Source organism: Sciurus carolinensis, chromosome 17 (genome assembly GCF_902686445.1).
Source record: "Sciurus carolinensis chromosome 17, mSciCar1.2, whole genome shotgun sequence".
In the NCBI taxonomy this organism is placed as follows: Eukaryota; Metazoa; Chordata; class Mammalia; order Rodentia; family Sciuridae; genus Sciurus; species Sciurus carolinensis.
The window spans coordinates 23,363,908-23,385,761 of record NC_062229.1 but is presented as its reverse complement, the minus strand read 5'-3'; the positions used below and the strand labels follow the sequence as shown (position 1 = coordinate 23,385,761).

Here is a 21,854-nt window from a genome sequence, read left to right as displayed (position 1 = left end):
ATAGTTTTCAAGGAATTTCCTACAAGAGACAGCAGAGATGAAGAACTAGATAAGAAGTACTCTGGAGGGTTTCTGTTTTTGTCTTTCAAAATGGGAAAAATAATAAATGCTTTTCAGTTGGTGGGAATGATTCAGTAAAATGGGATGAAGTTGTTGAGTGGCAGAAGATAAACTAATGGCTGGGGAAATATACTTGACCTGACCAGAGGAAATGGAACCTATTGCAAAATGAGAGGAGAGGTTGGCCTTAATTAGGAGCAGGAACAGTTTATTTATAAAAACAGGAGAGAATGCAGGGTCTATGGATATAGATTCAAATTGTGTGATGTGTTAACAGAATTTTGTGGATGTTCTATTTTATTGCAATTATCTGGAAAACAGGAAGAGCAGCAGAGAACGAAGATAGATAAGGTACTGGAGGTTGGAAGTAGGTAAAGGTAAGAAAAAGCTGTCTAGGAGAGTAGGAATGCAAAGCACAGTGAGACTCTTTATTTTACCTGGCATGATGCCTGTCCCTTAGTCTTCTGGAAAATATACCCTGGTAAACAGAAATACTGAGAGGAAACATAAGCCCATACCTGGTGAAATCATGAAAGTAGGTACAGCTGACTGCCCCTCGTTTTTGAGAGATTCTATTTGGGAATTCTCACTTATTCCTTCTTGAGTCTGTGCAATTTCCATGTCTTTAAATACAACTGGTGCCACCTCTGTTCCTGAGGGTGGTGCAACATCCTTGGCTGGAGTTGCATTGTTGGCCAGGGTCACCCTCATCTCTGTTCCAGGGGGCAGAGCCACATCCTTAACGGCCATATCTGTTTCTGGAGGCAGCGGCATATCCTTGATCAAAGTTACTTCTTTTTCTGGGAGTGGAGTCATATCCTTGACCTGGGCCACCTCTGTTTCTGGAGACAGAGCCACATCCTTACCCAGGGCCAGCTTTGTTTCCGGGGGTGTAGCCATATCCTTGACCAGGGCTACTTCTGTTTCTGGGAGTGGAGCCACATCCTTGACCAGGCCCACCTTTGATTCTGGGGATGGAGCAACATCCTTGGCCATGGTCATTTCTGTTCCTGGAGGTGGAGTAACGTCCTTGTTCGAGGTCCCCTCTGTTTCTAAGGGCAGTACTGCATCCTTAGTGAAGATTACTGTCGCTTCTGAAGGCAGAGTCATGTCCCTTGCCAGAGTCACCTCTTTTTCTGATAACGCCACCATCTCTTCAGTTAAGGATTTTTCTATAGATGATACAGTGTCTGTAGCCAGTGCCACCTCCATTTCTGAAAGTGATACCACATCCTTGCCTGGGATTAACTCTGTTTCTTTGGGTGATGCCACACCCTCATGTGAAAACAAATCCATTTTTATAGGTGGTACTCTCTCTGTTTCTTCAAATAATGTCAAATCCTTGCCTATAGCCACCTCTGTTTCTGTGGGCAGTACCACATCCTTAGGCAAAGACACATCTGTTTCTGTGGGCAATATGACATCCTTAACTGGGACTACTTCTGTTTCTATAGGTAGGACCATGTCCTTGACCAGGGACTTATCCGATTCGATGGATGACTGCAAGTCCTTGGGCAGTGTGAAATCTAACTTGGTGGGTTGTTCCGTATCTTTAGTCAATGCCACCTTTGTTTCTGTGGCTGGTGCCATGTCCGTGGCCAGGGCTACCTCTGTTTCTCCACATGGTGCCATTTCTGTAGTCTTCTGTCCCATTATTATTTCCAATGTTTTTGTTGGTGGTTGTTCTTCTACTGATGCCATTTCTACTTCCTCAGCTAGCTCTAAGGGAAATAAATTAAAAATTTAGGACCCATCATTTTCTACTTATACCTCTGCATTTAAAACTCACTTTCTTAGGGCACAAGAATATTTGGTTTTTGTGACCATAAGACCTTAAACATAGTTAAGAAGCTATTGAGTTAGTGTATGCTGCCTACTCCTTGACAATCCCAACACTTAGAAGAATAAGACACATGAAACTGAGAAAACAAACTGTGGAGGAAAAAAGGGAAAATACAGGCTTAAAAACACAGGCATGTAATCAGTATCAGGAAGGGAACCTGTAGAACTGCTGGTCAGTTACCCTTCCTATTAAGAAAAGAAGTCCAGAATTCTAAATCTGCATTAAATTACAAAGGGATTTCTGCCAGACACAGTGGCACATGCCTGTAATCCCCTGCAATTTGGGAAGCTAAGGAGGTCACAACTTCAAAGCCAGCCTTAGCAACTTAGTGAGGCCCTAAGCAACTTAGTAAGACCCTGTCTCAAAATAAAAAATAAAAAGGGCTGGGGATGTGGCTCAGTAGTTAAGAAACCCTGGTTCAACTCCCAAAACCAAAAAAACAGAAGGGATTTCCTCTGCCCTTTAAACCCACATGTTGTATTTTAATTACAATAACTCTTCCAGCTCTGGTATCACTAACATAAACTTAAAAACATTTATAGTAATTCTGAAAATTTTATGTGTCTCTTTTAAGCTGCTAAAAATATGCCTGATGATTTATATCAATTATCAATTTGCAATTATTAATCGATAAAACAGGTTTAAATAACTTACCTGTTGTCGGCTGTGGAGGGTTTGCAATGGCCTCTGGAGAAACAAAGGACTCTGAGTGTGGAGGGTTTGGGGCTTCCATAGACCACCCTTGAGGTACAACAGCTGTAGGAGCAAATGTATCGCAGGGAGACATACCTAATATCAAAACACAAAACACATTTTGAAATTTGGTTGACATTAGAGAAAAAAAAAATCATTTGGTATTTTAAATCAACTGTATATATTCCCAAGAAGACATAGGACTAAGGAACAGTAAAAAACAAAGCACAAAAGTTTTAAAGGAAACACTGCTGACAATCTTCAGGTTTTGTATAAATGTTTACAGGCAGCATCACTATATTCCAGAAGGACCAGGAATCCACCTATACTGACTACTTCTACAGGGTATTACAAAGATTCAAAATATCAAAGATTGAGCTCTAGCAACACTACAAACAATATAATATAGTGTACAGTAAGGAAAGGTGAGCCTTAATTAACACCTGCCTGTATGAAAATATTTTGAAAACTATTAACAACTAGCTGGATACAGTTGTGCTTGTTTTATAATCCCAGTGACTCGGGAGGTTGAGGCAGGAGGATTGCAAATGCCAGGCCAACCTCAACAAGTAAGCAAGACTGTCTCAAAATAAAAAGGGTTGGGGATATAGCTTAGAGGTAAAGCATCTCTGGGTTCAATCTCCATTATACCCCCCAAAACGCACTCACATACACACACACCCCTAGACAAACGACAAATGTAAGTAGATTATTATAATTCTATCCTATGCCAGTCTCAACAAGAGATTTAATATCAGTCCCTGCTGAGATCATTATGTTTTTTTTGTTTGTTTCTTTGTTTTTAGGAGGTAGGATCTCACTATATTGCTCAGGCTGGCCTCAAATTCTTAGGTTCCTGCCTTGGCTTCCTGAGTAGCCAGGATTATAGGCATATGCCACCACATCTGAAGAGATTATTACAATTTAGCTACAGAGACAAGTAGACAAACAGCAAACAATGCATATTGTATATTATGAACTAAGTGATATGGGAGTGCAGAAAGAACCATGAGGCCCAGACTATTACAGAAGAGAAGCAAGAGCAGAAATAGAGGGTGGTCAATTTCAGAGACAGAGAACACTGAGCAAAGAAATCAAAGATGCCAACAGGGGGCTGGGGTTGTAGCTCAGTGGTATATGCTAGTGCTTACCTAGTATATTTGAGGTACTGGGTTTGATCCTCAGCCCCATATAAAAATAAATAAATAAAATAAAGGTATTGTGTCCATCTACAACTAAATATCTATATATCTATAGATATATTTTTTAAAATATGCCAAAGGGAAATGATGAGGATATTACTATTTCTTGATAACTAAGATATATTTACTGATTACCAGACACAATTCTAAGTGTTTCATATAATTTTATTTAATCATCACTACTTCTTTAATGTAGAAACTAGTGCTGGTTGTTTTGCAGATTGAAAAAAAGAGTTTAGGGAAGAAGTAATTTGCTCAAAGTCATGAGTAAATAAAATGAGGATGCAGAATTTGGCCCTAGTCACAGGTCCTAAGAGGAGGTAAGTAGTCTTTGAACAGCGTGAGTGTGAATTAATCTGGAGTGAGCCTGGTCACAGTCAGAGGCCCTAAGTCTGATTTTGCCTATTAACTATTAACTTCAAAGGTGATAGAGGTAAAAGGTCATATTAATTGGAGCTACAGAGACCAGAATATGCCCCCAAATAGGCCCCTTTGGCATAAGGATTACTTTGAACTGAAGTCAACTAAGCAGATATTGAAAGCAAAACAAACAACAACACAAAACCCAACGCTTTGCTTTCCTCCTATTTGCCTAAAAGCACTTTCAAAAGTGTCCTTTCACCCTCTCCATCCTAAAGGACAAAGGTTAATCACTGAAGACAGCTGTATACACTTATCAGCCTGGAGATGTCACCACAGGAATCTACATAACAAGATTTACTCACTAGCCTTTACCACCAATATGCCCCCCACAATTTGCTACTATAGGCCCCAAAAGTCCTTTTCCTTTATCTTGCCAATTCTCAAAACAAGTATGGAAGTTGGGCACAATGGCACCCACCTGTGATCCCAGCAGCTCAGAGGCTAAGACAGGAGGATCATGAGTTCAAAGCCAGCCTCAGCAACTTAGCAAGGCCCTAAGCAACTCAGAGAGACCTTGTCTCTCTAAATAAAATATAAAAAAGGGTTGGGGATGTGGCTTAGTGGTTGAGTACACCAAGACTCCCCCCAGAAAAGTGCTTTTTTAAAAACTTGAAGACGCTATATATAATTGGAGTTCTAAAGTCACTTCTTGAGATTAGTCATTCCCCAAATACCCCCCATGTGTATATGAAATACACACATTAATCTTCACTTTCTTTTTTTCTTGGTAATTTCTTTTGCTATATGGGCCCCAAGCAATAAATTTAAGAAGGAAAAATATTTTTTTCTTCCCTACAGAATAACTCCAGTTGGAGAAGCCATACCATAACTGTCTTCCAAGGGATTATTTTGCCCTGTAAATGTCAAAGCATTTGTTGTTCCACTGGAGAGAAAGAGCGAATCTGCCAGGCTGTCATCATGGTGCATCTTAAAGGGATCTAGAATAAAGAAGGAATCCAAAACTCATTCCCAATGAATGCAATTAGAAAGATTAAAACATTTCTTTTTTTTTTTTTTTTGAGTTTTTTTTTCTTTTTTTTTTTTTTATTGTCAACAAATGTGATACATGTTGTTTCTCTGTACATGGCGTAAAGGCATACCATTTGTGTAATCATAAATTTACATAGGGTAAGATTAAAACATTTCTTATGACAAATATTGATTAGTTATATGTGTGTTGTCACTAATAAAATAAATGGAGATAATGTAACTGCACATGTAGGGAATCAAAAAATATTCATAATTCATTTGTTACAAGTTAATAATATATGATCCCTTATTCTCCATAAGATTACCTAAATCACATAGCCAACAAATGTATAAAACAGAAAGCAATTAATGCTCAACTCTAACATTCTAAGAGGCAAAAGTATAAAGAAAACGCAATTTTCAATATATAATTTAGAGATTTTGGCTATTAAATAAATCAGAAAGAATGTTTTCAGAACAAATTTTAAAAAGAAAATTTTCACCTCATGTGGACATTGTGAAGAAAACTGCATTTCAAAATCTCTCTGAATGGGGTCTGGTGAACAGTTGGTGTCCTGAGAGCATGAAAAAACCCTAGGACTCATGAGTTGGCTTGAGAAAAGGCACTCAAAACATCAGGTAAACTCTTTGCGCTTTCTTACATGAAAAACATAAAAGGCAAAGATGGTCAAGCCAATAATGAATTCTGCTTTCTAAGGAGGCCTTCTCAAATTCTGTTTCCATAGTAAGGATCAGATCCGGGTCGTGCGAGCCTGCATGTCTAACTAGTTAGTTCCTCTGGTGAAGCTAATGCATGACTCCCTGAGACACTGCCAACATCAGAGGCAACTATGTAAAAGCCCAGGTCTTGAGAGAATGTTCATTTCCTTGGCTCTGAGGCAGCTAAACCACCCTCTTTTTATAATCCTTTTTCAGGATTAGGGGAGACAGGTACTGCATTGGGAAGTGTATTTTGAATAATCAGAAGGCATAATTGGGAAAGTTGGGGTCAGGGATGGACAAAGCTTTGAGGCTGCTTTACAAATAAGCAGCAAGCTGGAGTTGTGGCTCAGTGGTAGAGCACGCCTGTGTGTGAGGCCCTGGGTCTGATGCTGAGTACCACACATAAATAAACAAACAAAATAAAAGATCAAATAAGCAGGGAAACTGGAGTATGAGAGAGATCATTAACACCCATCCTTCCTAGTTTTACATGGTTTGGGGTAGTTGCTGTTTGCCTGGCTTCTCATGCTTCTGCTGAAGGAAAACAGGATATTTAAAGGAGAAAAAGTGCTATATAGTTTGCAATCACATGTAAACATGACTAACTTCTACAAAGTTCTGTTACTTATTAATTTTTTACTAGGTGCCTACATCCTGATGCACCCGCTGTACTTTAAAAAATCCAAAGATATGGAAGGTCAGAGACAGGACCATTTAGCAAAAGGATATATTTTCACTCAAGTCAAGACAGATCTTTCCTTGATAAACACTTAAGCTGAATTTGAGAACTGAGTGGCTGGAGAAGGGCACACCTTTACATTCCCTCTCATTCAATCTCTCTTTTTTTTTTTTTTTTTTGCGGTGCTGGGGATCAAACCCAGGGCCTTGTGCTTGCGAGGTGAGCACTCTACCAACTGAGCTATCTCCCCAGCCCTCTCATCCAATCTCATAGTTTAAAATTTCATTAATAAGCTGATGACATCCCAATTTTTATCACTAGCCCTCTAGAGCTATCCCCTTATTTACAGCCTTTAAAATAAAATGGCCTCTACATGTATGTGCACATGTGTGTGCGTGCACATGCTAAGAATGGATGGAACCCAGGTCCTCAATACATGTGAAGCACATAATCTACCACAGAGGTAAAGTGGTAGAGTATTCAAAGTATTTAATAAAACTCAGTCCCACAACTCTTAATCATTCCCAAATGCAACATGTTTCTCAAACCATGATATAGGGCAAAAATAAAAAGAGATAGGAAGGAAACAAAAGGAAGAACTAGGAAAAGACAATTTTAATGTGGAAATCTTGTGCTAAAGTTTCTCATACCTTCATTCCCCAAGCCAGTTCTCTCTTTCCAGGTCAGTCACTCCCAAATATCTGAGAAATCTATAAATGTTCACTCACAATCTTAAAAGTTACTGGAAATTCGATGACTTGTGAAAACTACCATGCTCACTAATTAGCCCACTGATACATGTATTTTTTAGAATAGATGGAGCAAAGGAAGATACAAACTAATATAGGCTACTTTCCCAACCTTACCTTTTGATCAGATAATGGAAAAGATGTGAATCTAAGGATCCTGAGAATTGCCAGATCACAATAACCATCTTGAGCTCACCAGACTGATGTCATTCTCACATGGCTCTTTATGCCCACCCGTAACCCGGTTTCCTTTAAAAGAATGTGAGATTCCCAAAAGTGTCTCTCATTCGTGAGGTGGCCCATGTTCTCCTTTGAATGTGTACTCCTTCCTTTCCTACATAAATCTCTGTGCCTCAATATCTGATGGATTTAGAAATTCTTTTCTATCGTGTTTGTCATGGACCATGTTGTCCTAAGTTGAGGTCCCTATCTCTGAGACCTTCTTGGACCACACCTACTGGTAACACAAAGTCTCACCATATGAAATGGCATTCTGTCCTTCTCTTTTGGTCAACAATCTTACATCATCCTTGACCATCCCTGAAGTTATCCCTGACCTCTGAATTTCACACACATCTAATTCATTAGAAAACTGGCAGAACTGACTTTCAAATTGCCCCCCAGAATCTATTTTTTCTGGGTATCCACGAATTAGGAAGTCTCACAAGATTGCAGTCAAGCCATTGGTCATGGATGTGCTCATCTGAAGAGTTGCCTGACAGGATTTGCCTGAAAGAAAGATGGCTTATTCACACTGCCATTGGCTGAAGGCATCAGTTCTCTTCCATGTATGCTTCTCCTTAGCAACTGGCTTTCCTCAAGGTGAATAAACTCAAAGTGACCAAAATGGAAGTTGTGAGGTTTTTTTTTTTTTTTTTTTTTCGTGGTGCTGGAAATTGAACCCAGGGCCTTGTGCTTGAGAGGCAAACAGTCTATCAACTAAACTATATACCCAGCCCCTGCAATGTCTTTTGAACCTATTTTTAGAAATGGCATGCTATTATTTCTGTCTTCTATTCTATCAATCACAAGACCAACCTTATTTCAGTGTGGGAGACGACTATGTAAGTTGTGAATACCAGGAGGCAGGGACCATTGGGAACTACGTTGATGGCTGCGCACCACATTTGACTTTTAGGAAATTAAATTCTCTATGTTTTCTCCCACTTAGAACTGGGAGTCACTCTTGTTGGTTCCTATTCTTCCTGGTTGAAATTAGCAATTAAAAACTACTCAAAAAGACATCCTGGCCAAAATGGTTTTACCAATGACTTCTATCATACATTCAAAGAATTAAAACTAATTCTTCACAAACCCTTCCAAAAAGTATAAGAGGAGAGAGCACTTCCCAACTCATTCTGAGAACAGTTATTACCTACACAAAACTAAACAAAGATATGACAAGAAAACTACAGACTATCTTCCTTGAATATGGCTTCAAAAATCCTCAATGTTTATATATGTGTCACCATATTTAAAAATTCTACACCATGACCAAGAGGGATATATCCCAGATGTACAATTGGTTTAATATCAAAAAATCAATACATATCAACAGAATAAAAAATAAAAACATGATCACCTTATCAGATGCAGAAAATCTATTTGACAAAAATCAATACCCTCTCATGATAAAACACTCAAAGTTAGGCATGGTGGTGCACACATATAATCCCAGCAACTTGGGAAGCTAAGACAGAAAAATCAAAAGTTTAGGGCCAACCTCAGCAACTCAGCTAGATCCTGTCTCAAAAATAAAAATAAAAAAATTTTTAAAACAAAAAGGGCTAGGGATGTAACTCAATGGTAAATCACCCATGGCTTTAATCCTTAGTACCAAACAAAAACAAACTATAAAATAAAATAAATAAATTAGGGAAAGAAAGAAATTTTCTTAACCTGATCAAGGGTACCTATAAAACACCCACAGTTAACATCATACTTCTTGGTGAAAGATTGGATGCTGTCTCCCTATTATTGTGGCTTTTCCTACAAACACATACCCATGATAAAAGTTTAATTTATAAATTAGGCACAGTAAGAGACTGACAATAATAATTTATCACAGGATAGAACAATTTTTTATAACATACTATAATAAAAACAATAAAATGTATGAATTGCTTATTTTTGAAATGGTCCATTTGATATTTTCAGACTGCAGTTGACTGCAGGTAATTGAAACTGTTGAAAAGCAGGGGCTACTCTAGTTCTGTAAATGACATGAGTTTGCTTATGGAAAATGCTAAGGAATTCCAAAAAAACTATTAGACAATAAATGAGTTCAGCAAGGTTGAAGGATATAAGATCAACAAACAAAAAATAAATTATATTTCTAGACACTTGCAATGAAGAATCTGAAAGTAAAATTAAGTAATCAGATCCACTCAGCATCAGAAAAAAATGAAATACCAGGAATAAATTTAACAAAGGAAGTAAAAATCTTATAAGTTTAAAACTACAAAATACCGTTAAAGTAAATGAATTATAAACAAATGGAAAAACTTTACATGCTCATGAACAGAAGACAATATTGCCAAGAGCACAATACTCCCCAAGTTAATCCACAGATTCAGCACAATTCCCATCAGAAATTGGTTCCAGTCAATTTCTTTGTAGAAATTGACAAGATGATCCTATGGAATTACAAAGGACCGAGTGTATCAAAACAATCATGGCAAAAGAGCACAGGAAACTCACACTTCCCTACTGCAAAACTTACCAAAATGCAACAGTAATCATGACGGGTGAAGTATACTTGTAACTCTTAAGACCAGTGCTAGGACATGTCCCCCTTCACCAAAATCCTTGGATGCACAAGTCCCTCATATAAAATGAAACAGAAGTTGCACATAGCCTATGCACATCCTTCTATATATTTAAATTATCTCTAGATCATGTATAATACCTTCTAAATGTAAATGTTATATAAATAATTGTTATAATGAGTTGCTTAAGGGATAATGATAACAGGAAAATGCCTGTACACGTTCAGTACAGATGTAATATTTTTCTCCCTGAATATTTTTCATCCCTTGTTGGTTGAATCCTTGGATGTAGCACCTGTAGGTAAAAAAGGCTGATTATACTGCATGAGAATGGACACAAAATCATAGAATAGAACTCAAAGTTGGGGCTGGGGATACAGTTCAGTTGGTAGAGTGCTTGCTTCACAAGCACAAGGCCCTGGGTTCAAACAAACCCCAGGACCGCAAAAAAAAAAAGGAACTCAGAATTGAGAAACAAAACCATGTATTTACAATTACCAGACTTTCAACAAGGATGCCAAGACCATTCAACGCAGAAAGACCAATTTTTTCAAAAAATGGAAGGGGGACAATGGATATTCATATGAAAAAGAATGAATCTCATAACTCTGATCATATATAAAAATCTACATAAAACAGATCAAAGACAATCAAAACTAACATTAAGAAGAAAACGCAGTGACAAACCTTCATAAACTTGGTTTTGGAAATGGACTGATAAGACACCAAAAACACAGGTAATGCAAAGAAAAATAAATAAACTGGACTTTATCAAAATAAAAAAATTAGGGCTGGGGAGACAGCTCAGTCAGTAAAGTGCTTGCCTTGCAAGCACAAGGCCATGGGTTCAATTCCCAGCACCACACAAAAAATAAAAAAAAATAATAATAAAAATAAAAAAGTTATGCATCAAAGCACACTACCCAGAAAGTTAGAAGACAACCCATATAACAGGAGAAACAATTTCATACCCACTGTTAGCTATAATTTTTTATAATGGGAAACAAGTGTTGGTTAGAATGTAGAAGAATTACAAACCTCACACATTACTGGTGAGAATGTAAAATGAGGCAGCTGCCTTGGAAAATAGCCCGGCAAATAATTTCAGCTGTCCATCAGACATCAAGGTAGCAATATTACTCCTTTTTAGTCCTTTTACAATTTATGTCTCCTACCACCTCTACCTTTGAACAACTACAGATCTGCTTTTCTATATATTTTCTACATATTTTTTCTTATTTGAATTTTATAGAAATTAGTATGACTCAGTTTTCTCTTAATTAAACAAGGATAATAATATATATTTGACAGAGTGAGGTAAGAAACCCAGATAATGTGTATAAAAGAGCACTGTGTCTGGCACAAAACAGGCAACGAATGACACTATTATTACAGTAATTATTCCTCTGGAAGAATTAAAGTTTCTATGATACTGCTGATCCTTTATTTTCTAATGTGTATGCATTTCAGATAATTTATTCAAAACAGATTTTGAAAAGGAAAGAAATGCAGGGCACTAAGTGTCTCTGAAGAAAAGACAAACAGGACATAAAGGGTCAACTGATGTTTAGGGAAACTATTCTACCTTAGTTGAGCTTTAAGAAGTTAGTTATATGTGGGCTAAAATGTTTTATTTGAGTGGTGGTTGCCATTTCTTCGTGTATTTATCATAGTAGTCACAGATGAGCTCCTCCTTACCAGTCTGGATAGGATTCACCACTTGCTCAGGCTGGAAACAAAACTTTGTATCTTCTGGCCAGTTCTGGCTGTTCTGATATTCCTGGTAGGCCATTTTCTCTTCAAGGAATTCAGTTGGAGACCCTTAACATACAGACACAAAACAAATTACAAGATATGCTGTTTTCTACTAGAGATGAGTTTCTTTGAATTACTAAAGGCAATACAATATAACACAATCACATCTGGCTAATGTCTTTTAAGAAAATCTTTTTTTATTTGAAGATAGAAGGAGAACCGGGCATGATGGCATACACCTATAATCCCAGATACTTAGAAGGTTCAGGCAGGGGGATCCCAAGTTCCTGTTCTCAAAAAACAAAAAGAGCTGGGGATGTAGCTCAGTGCATGGCCCTGGGTTCAATCCTTAGCATAGCCAAAATAAATAAATAGAGTGAGTAAGTAATGGAAGCATAAGGTAGTCATTAAGGTTAAAAACACTACTGGGCTCGGGTAGTAGCTCAGTGGTAGAGCTCTTGCCTAGCAGGTGTGAGGCACTGGGTTTGATTCTCAGCACCACATATAAATGAATGAATGAATGAATGAATGAATGAATGAATGAATGAATAAATAAATAAATAAAAATAAAGGTACATTGACAACTAAAAAAAAAAAAAAAAAAAAACCCACTGCAGAGTGATTTCTGGTTATATATACATAAAGGGTTGATAACTTCTCTCCACAAAAGAACAATTATATAATTGGATGAAATTGTTAAAACCAACATTCCAGAACACTGGAATTAAAAAAAAAAAAAAAAAAAAAAAAAAAAAGTCAGAACTAAATACATGGTAATATATTGCATACTCAGGAATGGGAGACCCAATATTATTAAGAAGGCAGTTCTTAAAATGACCAATAAGTCAATCCACGGCAATTAAAATTTTAGCAGAGTGTTTAAAAGGTATCAACAAACTCATTCCATAATTGACATAGAAATTTTTAAGAATTTAGAATAGTTGAACAATTATGAAGAAAAACCAACTTAGATGACTTATATTACCTGATTTCAGAAGTTACCATAACAACTCAACTGTCCTCTAAGTGTACAACTCAGCTTTATATTGATCACACACTTAGATAAATGAAACAGAACACAGTTCAGAAAGAAAACTACAGAATTAAAGCTAACTGGTTTTCAAGAAAGGTGCCAACATAATTCAATAGAGAAAAGACAGGGTTTGGGGGGCTTTTTCCTCAACAAATAATAGGACTCAGATGCAAAAGAAATTCAACTACTGAAGGCAAAGCCTGCTGCATCCTGTGTGGCATCCAGAGCCTCTAGTAGGAGCTGTTTCTCTCTGGAGGTCCTGGGTACTATCTTGCACCTAACCAAGAGATCACTTCTGCTGAAAGTTACAGGAGAAGGAAGCACATTAAGTCTTCAGAGAGAGATTTTCCTAATGTTTGGCAATATTTGTCACAAATGTCTTTTTTATCCACCCCCCTGTTTTTTTTTTTTGTTTTGTTTTTGTTTTTTTTTGCAGTGCTGGGGCTTGAACCCAAGGTTTCATACAAGCTAGGCAACTGTATCACTGAGCTACACACCCAGTTCCTACAAGTACTATTTTAAAGATGGAAACTGATCTTCATCAAATAACCATTACAATGAATTTAGAGACATTCTTAATAAATAACCAAAGTACAAAATAAGTATGCCTTCTCTTAAGGTAGAACTTAAGGTCAGGGAGAAAAGAAAAATGAAGCAACATAGTTCTCATATATTGTCTACCAACTGAAGTTGCAAAGGGGACTATAACAATCATGCAGTGTGGTCCTGTATATTTATGTCTAAGCACTTCCGGAAGGTTTAAATGCATCATTTCCATTCCAACAAAGTACCCCCCAGCTTTGCCCCACTGCCTCCTTTTGGTCTCTCTTCAAGTTGTTTTTTTTTTTTTTTTTAAATGTCCCACCTTCAACATTAAGAGAGACAACTTCAAATAGCATTTCAACTTAAGTTCCACAGAGCTGACTGTGGTAGAACTGGGTTAACTCTGTGCTTCAATTTTTTGTAATATTACATGTAATCACTATTTCAGCAAACACATAGGGTCAATTTTTTATAGGTCATATTTGTTTTTAGAAAATGCTGGAGAAGAAATCTCAAGGATAACTGAAGAGTCGGGCACTGGGTAAAATTCTCAGGAGAAACAATAATTAATCCACTGGTGATTAGGCAGCTCTGGTTAATAAGTCCATGAAATGTAAAACAATTCTTAAAAATAAAGATTAGGGCTTTGCATCCAACTTTTCCTCAAACTTCCACCCTTTTATTACTTTTTTTAGTCTCTTTCCATATCTGTTTTATCCTGATGAAGTACAAAATTTGGACTGTTCACGGGAAATCCAAATTTAAAAAATAGAAAAACAAGAAACATCAATAATACTTACCTAATTTTATTCTGAATGATTAACTGACAGGCTGCTTCCTTATGAACAACATTTATGCTGCTCTTAGTTTACATGTTACTAACAAAGGAAGGATTAATGATGACTTCTATTTCATACCCTTGCTGCTTTCCTTATCTGCTTTCTCAGGGGTAACCTTAGAACACTGGAGTGGAAAGGACCCAGAGGAGTAAAACTGTACCACATTTGTCCCAATAATTCATTTATGTATTTAAATACTTTGTATCAGTCACTTTTCCAGGCACTGGTGATAAAGCAGCAAACCAAATGAAGGCCCTGCTCTCAGATCACCACCATCACCACCACCATTACGTTATGTCTACACACTATGGAAAAAGCCCTATTAATGTAGTTGGGGGTTTCAGACATGCCTGATGATGCAAGTCTCTATAAGCCTCAGTTTTCATATCTAATACCTGCTTTATCTACGTCATAAGGTTGAAAGGGGATATGTGAAAGTACTCAGAAAATTGTGACAAACATGGTAAAATTATTGCTAATCCTACCATTAGTATGGATTATAGAGGATAAGCATCTACAATAGCAGGTACTAAGTACTGCTATTGGGGTTTAAAGAATGGTCACATGATATGGCCATGGGATGATCTAGGAATACTTCCTAGATCAGAACATAACTGAACCTGAAAAGATAACTGAGAGGTTATATTAAGCTGGAAGACTGAGGAAGACACAAAAAGGAAGGAAATTGAGCAGAGCAAAATATAAGCATGAATGGGAAAATAAGGAGCATATCATTTTGACTGGAACATGCTTATGAAGGACAACAGTTCTTCATAAAGAGCAGCTAGAGGATGGCTAGTGTTTCCAAAGGCCAACCAGCGTGGAACCCGAGGTTTGACTATATGCATTCCTTCTAAAGGAGAAGCAGCCCGTCTCTCTCCAGGTGGTCCTAGTGTTAGGTGTCAATCATGGTATTTTGCTTCCTTAACCAAGAACCCACTTATGATTCAAGCAAGGCCAAAGTCCTTTGGAGAAATTTGATAGATATTTTGGATCTTGAACTATAAAGATATATTTGGGCTACCAGTGGCTATCTTTCCCACTTTTTTTTGCGTGTGTGTGTATGGGCAGGTAATGGGATTGACCCCTGGGGCACTTTACCACTGGGCTATCTCCCCATTTCTTTTTATTCCTTATTTCATGATGGGATATTGCTAAGTTGCTTAAGGCCTCACTAAGCTGCCAAAACTGGTCTCATACTTGTGATCCTCTGGAGTCACAGGGATTTCAGGCATCTGGGTGTGCCATCATGCCCAGCAGAACTACAGTTTTTAATGAGAAAAGGAAGTATGTTTTCCTCAGACTTTCTGGAGAAGAAACATGCAGGCCTGGCTTTCAGATGCAGAAGTTTTGCAGATTTCTACTTTCCAGAGTGGTGCTGTAGATCGAGTGACTCTCTGAGGAGCCACACTCAGAATAGCCAGCCTCCAGCTATCAGAACCATTAATGAACAGGTTGGACAGAGGCTCATTCCCATGTCTTCATTCAATGCTGATGACCTAGATTTCATTCTTAAAACTGCACAGCAAAGGCAGGCAAACTCCTTTATGATAACAATAGACTTCAGAATAAGTGTGGGCCTTTTTTTTTTAATAACATAATTGCACTCAGAGCCTATTTCAGTCAAAGAATAAAAAACGTAATTCTAAACAAGAAGCAATTTACACAATACAATGGAAACAACCCTTACCTCCATCATCAGTCATCCTTAGATGACTATAAAAGTAGAATCGGGGTGGGTGGGTGGCGCATGCCTGTAACTCAGGAGGCTGAGGCAGAAGGATCACAAGTTTGAAACCAGTCTTGGCAATTTAGTGAGTTTTTTTTTTCTCAAATTAAAAAAAAAAAAAAAAAGCTGAGGCTGCAGCTCAAGGGTATAGTACCTGTGTTCAATCACCATTACAGGAAAGAAGGAAGGAGGGAAGGAGGGAGGAGGGAGTGAGGGAGGGAAGGAAGGAAGGAAGGAGGAAGGAAGACTGGGAGATGACATGGGCTAGCTCCTATTTCTGTGAAATTGAAGGCATTTAACAGAAAAGGTAAGTGGCTAAATGTTTAAAACACTAATTAATCAAATAGCATGTCAAGACTAATTTCATCAGAAAACACTGCTATCAAGTGCACTATAGATCAATGGATTTTAAAATAGCATAATGCAAGAAGTTCACAGAGGCTTGACACAGTGGCCCATGCTTATAATCCCAGCAACTCAGGAGGCTAAGGTAGGAGGATTCCAAGTGCAAGGCCAGCCTCAGCAGTTTAACAAGACCTAAGCAAAATTTAGCAAGGACCTGTCTCAAAATAAAAAACAAAAAGGGTTGGGGATGTAGCCCACGGTAAAGTGTCCCTGGATTCAATCCCCAGTACACTCTTCCCCTGTCACAGACAAAAAAGTTCACTGATAGGGTTTCAGATCTACATTGCAAATAACCTGTAATAAAACTACTACTTGGCGAGTTTTATTGTCACATCAAAGAATATCCATATTTACCTGGGGGAAAAAAAAACACCAAAACACTCCTTCTCCTAACTACATATATCCATCAATCCAAACAACATATTGTGACAGACTGATTGAAGAGGCAAGTATGAGAATCCAGCAGTGATCTACTGAATCCCACATTAAAGAGATTTAGAAAAATGGAAAACACTACTACCCTTCTTACCAATCTCTCTCTCTCTCTCTTTCTCTGGTGGTGATACTGGGGATTGAACCCAGGGGATCTCTACCGTTAAGCTATATCCCCAACACTTTATTTTTAGACAGGGTCTTGCTGTATTGCCAAGACTGACTTCGAAGTTGCGATCATCCTGCTTTAGCCTCCTGAGTCACTGAATTTACAGGCATGAGTCATTCAATATCAAAAAGAAGAAAGAAGGAAAAGGAGGAGGAGGAGGAAGAGGAGGAGGAAGAGGAGACTTAAATTGAGACAGAATATTAAGTATTAGCATTAGCTCTTTGGAGAGACCTTAATCTGTTTAATCCCTCTGAACGTCCAGTATTTCTCATCTATATCACGAAAGGATCTAATCTCTAAACGGTCTCCCAGTTCTACATCTAGAGGTCCCCAGCCCTGAATACTAAAATACAGGTTCACTTTTCAAGCCTTTTCCAGTCCATTTTTCCCTCTCCCCTTTTTCCCCAGAATCAAGAAGACTAAGACAAAGTTCAGGTTTTGTTATGTTTTTGTGATAGAAACTTGGTAATGAACTATACAAAACACTACCTCATTGATGGCTAAACTGTCCCATGAAGATGGTCAAATAACAGAGATATGATAGAGAAAAAAAAATAATCCTGGTAAGGGGGCTTCACTAAAAAGATAGGAGGAAATCTCTGAATATATTTGCAAATAACTGTTGACATTGTAACACATGTGAGGGATAGCTTAAGATTATTATTAGAGATAAGACAAAAGTGATAGGGAAAATAGATGTACATCTGGTGATTCTAGAAAAGCAAAAGTTCTTTGTACTATTCAGCTTTTCTATTATTATTATTTATTTATTTGTTTGTTTATTTATTTTTACAGTGCTGGGGATTAAACCCAGGGTCTGAGCTATATCCCCAGCCCTTCTTTCAACTTATCTATAAATTTGAAATTATTTCAAATTAAAATAAAAATACTTCTATCAGGGATAGGGTGTGGCTCAGTGGTAGAGTGCTTGTCTAGCATGTGTGAGACACTGGGTTCGATTCTCAGCAGCACATATAAATAAATAAAAGGACTGTTGATGACTAAAAAAATACTTAAAACAAACAAACAAAAAAAACCCCTATTTTCTAAAAATAGAAAAAAGCGACAGGAGAAAACTAACACCTGGGCTGGGTGGTAGAGGCACATGCCTTGCACATGTGAGACACTGGGTTGGATCCTTAGCACCATATAAAAAATAAATAAAGGTATTGTGTCCGTGTACAAGCAAAACAAAACAAAAAAAAGAAAGCTAACCTTTCTAATTTTCAGTCAACTCCACTTTTTATAATTAGATTTTAGCACTGATATGAAGGTGTCTTTGTTCACTCTCCTCAACAGACACACACACACACACAAAAAAAAAAAACACAAAAGAAACAACAAAACACCATTAACCTTTCCTAACTTGAAATTAATATGATTTTACACCCCTAAGGTAGTTGAAAGATGAGTTCAGAGCCCTAAAAATATTTAAAAACACAGGCACTTAAACAGTCTCCAGCAGGAAGGAGATGAGGCCTTTAGGTTAGCAGTTTCTTTTTCCTTCACTGTCAAACAAACCAGCATATTTGTCTTTGAAATGTTCTCAAACACCACACAGCATGTCTCTTTTGTTTCAACCAGAATTTCTGCCAGATGCTTTCCAGAGTGGAGGCAGCTGAAGGATGCCACCATGAGGCCAAACTGGTAGAGATGTTTACCTGTGAACCCCACTCTATTTCCAGCTGTTTATTTTCACCTCCCATGAAGACTGATTCACTATCACACTGGCACACTATTTCTATAAAAAAAAAACGTGTCTTAGTCCTTTCCTTCTTGGTAAGCATGATGACTGGATGCCAACCAGCCCTTTCTCTATCTCCACAGAAGTGCATACCGATATCCTGTCCAGCTCCCTCCATCTGAAATATAATCTGTCATTTTATAGAAAATGATATTCTTCAACTTTTTTTTTCTCTACCACAAACTTTTCTACATCTGAGTCCTTCTTATTTATAAGGAGGTATAACCCCCCATCATATTTCCTTAATCTAGAAAAAATGCTATACAAGAGAACATGTGAAATACATGTCATACTCCCTTCCAAAGAAGAATGAGTACAATATGCCTTTTAACATCACTCTTGCCATCCAGTCCTCCAAACTCCTGGATTTGCTTGCCACTACCCCCTTCTCTCTTTACTTCTGCACCAGTGGCTAGGAACACAGTTAAATCTCTGGCAGCTTCAAAAAACAAACAAAATCCAAACTGTATTAAAGAAAAAAAAATCCCCCACTGATCAAACCCATGATCTGTGCATGCTAGGCAAGTGTTCTACCACTGAGCTATGTCCCCAGCTCCAAACCATCATTAAAAAAAAATAAGATACATGAGGAAAGTACTGGTAATTGAAAACTGATATTATGGTATTTGATATTATGGAATTGATGTATATATGTTAATGGTATTGTAATTATGTTTTTAAAATGAAACATTTTTAGAGTATACACAGATAGAAAGATCAAATGATATGCTATCTGGGATTTACTTCAAAAAACCATGCAGTGGGCTGAGGATGTATCTCAGTTGTAAAACAGTTGCTTAGCATGTACAAGGCCAAGGGTTTGATTCCTGGTACAGGGTTGGAGGGGATGGGGAGGACCCAGGGTCAGGTTGAAGGGGTGATGGATGAAATCAGATTGCCCACAGAAATCAAACTATGTACTAGAGTCTCTCTTCCTCTAATCTGACTCTCCTATTTCTAACATAAAACATGTTCATGTTACTCCCTAACTTAAAACTCTTCAATGTTTCAATGTTAAAACTCTTCAATGTAACCTGCTCATTATAGGGTAAATTTATATTCCACAGATTCTTTACAAACGTCTTAATGTTTCAACATCATTTATCATGCAGTCTACTTAATGCATCCCACCTCCCAACTAAACAAACGATTCCTTCCAACTTCCCTCTATTCTTGTACATAAGCTGCTCTCTTCACCTACAATACTTTATTTAGTTTCCTTTATACTGTTCAACTGTCCAAGACTTACTCATCTTTTCAGGCCACCGCTCTAGGAAGTACTTGCATGTACTATCCTTCTTAAACCCATGAACTCTTCCCTCAATGTTCTCATGACAGCCTACTCAAACATTATGATGGCTGGGTATGTAGCCCAGAGTTCAAACCCCAGCACCGCAAAAACAAAACAAAATAAAACAAAAAAACATTATGAATATAAGATTTGGCTCATTCATCCTGTTTGGCCACTGGAAAATAAGGACTATGTATGCCTTTCCGTACCATAGTCCCAGCACCATGTACCTAGTCTGGCATCTTGCTGATGCCCAGTAAATGGTTGTGGAATGAACAAATGCTTGTAATCTGGAGGAAGAATATCTATCTGGAGATAAAAATACTGGCTGGTACTCTTCCAGATTTTTCTTATAGATACAACCTATAAATTAAGACTATTTTTTGTAATACTTTTATGCCATTGACTTTTATTCACAAATTTTTGTTGAATATTAAAATATTAATTGAGCATGATGCAGTGGCACAATCTATAATCCCAGTGGTTTGGGAGGCTGAGGCAGGAGGATCACAAATTTAAAGCCAGCCTCAGCAAGTTAAAAAGTCTCTAAGCAACTTAGCAAGACCCTGTCTCAAAATAAAAAAAAAAAAGGGCTGGGGATAAAGCTCAGAGTTTAAGTACCCCTGGGTTCAATCCCCAGTACCCCCAGTATATATTATACATATATTTATATATGAATAAAATATAAATATATAAATATATAAAAATAAAATTGATGTGTAATTTACTTTCTCTAAACATCTACTACTATAACACAATAGAAGTTTATATTAAACTAAACTAGTTTATTCAAAGGCTTAAATTTGGTCAGAGTAGGTCAAGACACTTGAGAATAAAAGAATCAGTTATTAATAATTAGGTCAAGACAGAAGACAAAATAAACCAGGACTATCAAATATATGACATGAGATATAGCTATTCTGATTAGAGGAATATAGAATCTAGAATCTTTTTTTAATCAAAGTAGGTATTAAAATATTCCCATAATGTCAATAACTCATAATGAACTAATTTCTATTTTCACATTCTCTTAAACAAGTTATATGTATGGAAGCATTTAAATTATGAAAGTAGTTAATAGGTGTGGGGTTCAAAGTCAGAAAAATTATTTATGAGTAGCCCTAATTTAAATTCAATAGTGAGCTGGGTGCGTGATGCACACCTGTAATCCCTGAGACTAGGGAGGCTGAGGAAGGAGGATCATAAGTTCAAGGTCAGTCCGGGCAAATCAGTCAGACCCTGTCTCACAATTTTACAAAACTAAAAAGAACTGGGGATATAGCTCAGTGATAGAGCACCCCTAGGTTCAGTCTCCAGTACCACCAAAAATAAATAAAACAAAATAAACAACAGTTTAGAAATCACAAATGGACATCAAACTACATTATTGTCCATGCCCATAACCAATGCTTCTATTCAGTCTACCAATTTATTCCACACAACTACAGTTAATTGTCATTATAGTTCTAAAAGGAAGATGAAAAATCACTTTCAGAGTAGGGCAAATTAGTTAAGCATATTTAATATTCTCATTATAAAAGATTATTGGACACTTAAGCACACAATATTCAAGAAGGAAATTAATGTCCAAACATTTTCTTTTTTCCTGTTTCTGGTTTTCTCAGATTCTGAAGGCTTTCTTCACACTCTGATAGGAAGTTTGTTAGTAACTGGGCCTGGTGGCACACACCTGTAATCTCAGTGACTTGGGAGGCTGAAGCAGAAAGACTGCAAGTTCAAGGCCAGCATGGCCAACTTAGCGGCATTCAGCAACTTAGGGAGAACATGCCTCACAATAAAAAACA

At 37.4% G+C, this 21,854-nt stretch overlaps 1 protein-coding gene across 1 annotated transcript in view; it reads right to left on the bottom strand.

Annotated features, from left to right (window-relative positions):
- Positions 1 to 21,854, bottom strand: part of Map4 (microtubule associated protein 4) — a 114,820-nt gene that overhangs the window by 52,554 nt on the left and 40,412 nt on the right. Inside the window, 4 exon segments of the mRNA XM_047532339.1 lie at positions 579 to 1,781; positions 2,558 to 2,692; positions 5,046 to 5,159; positions 11,808 to 11,930. Of these exon segments, the coding sequence (XP_047388295.1) occupies positions 579 to 1,781; positions 2,558 to 2,692; positions 5,046 to 5,159; positions 11,808 to 11,930 (1,575 nt within the window).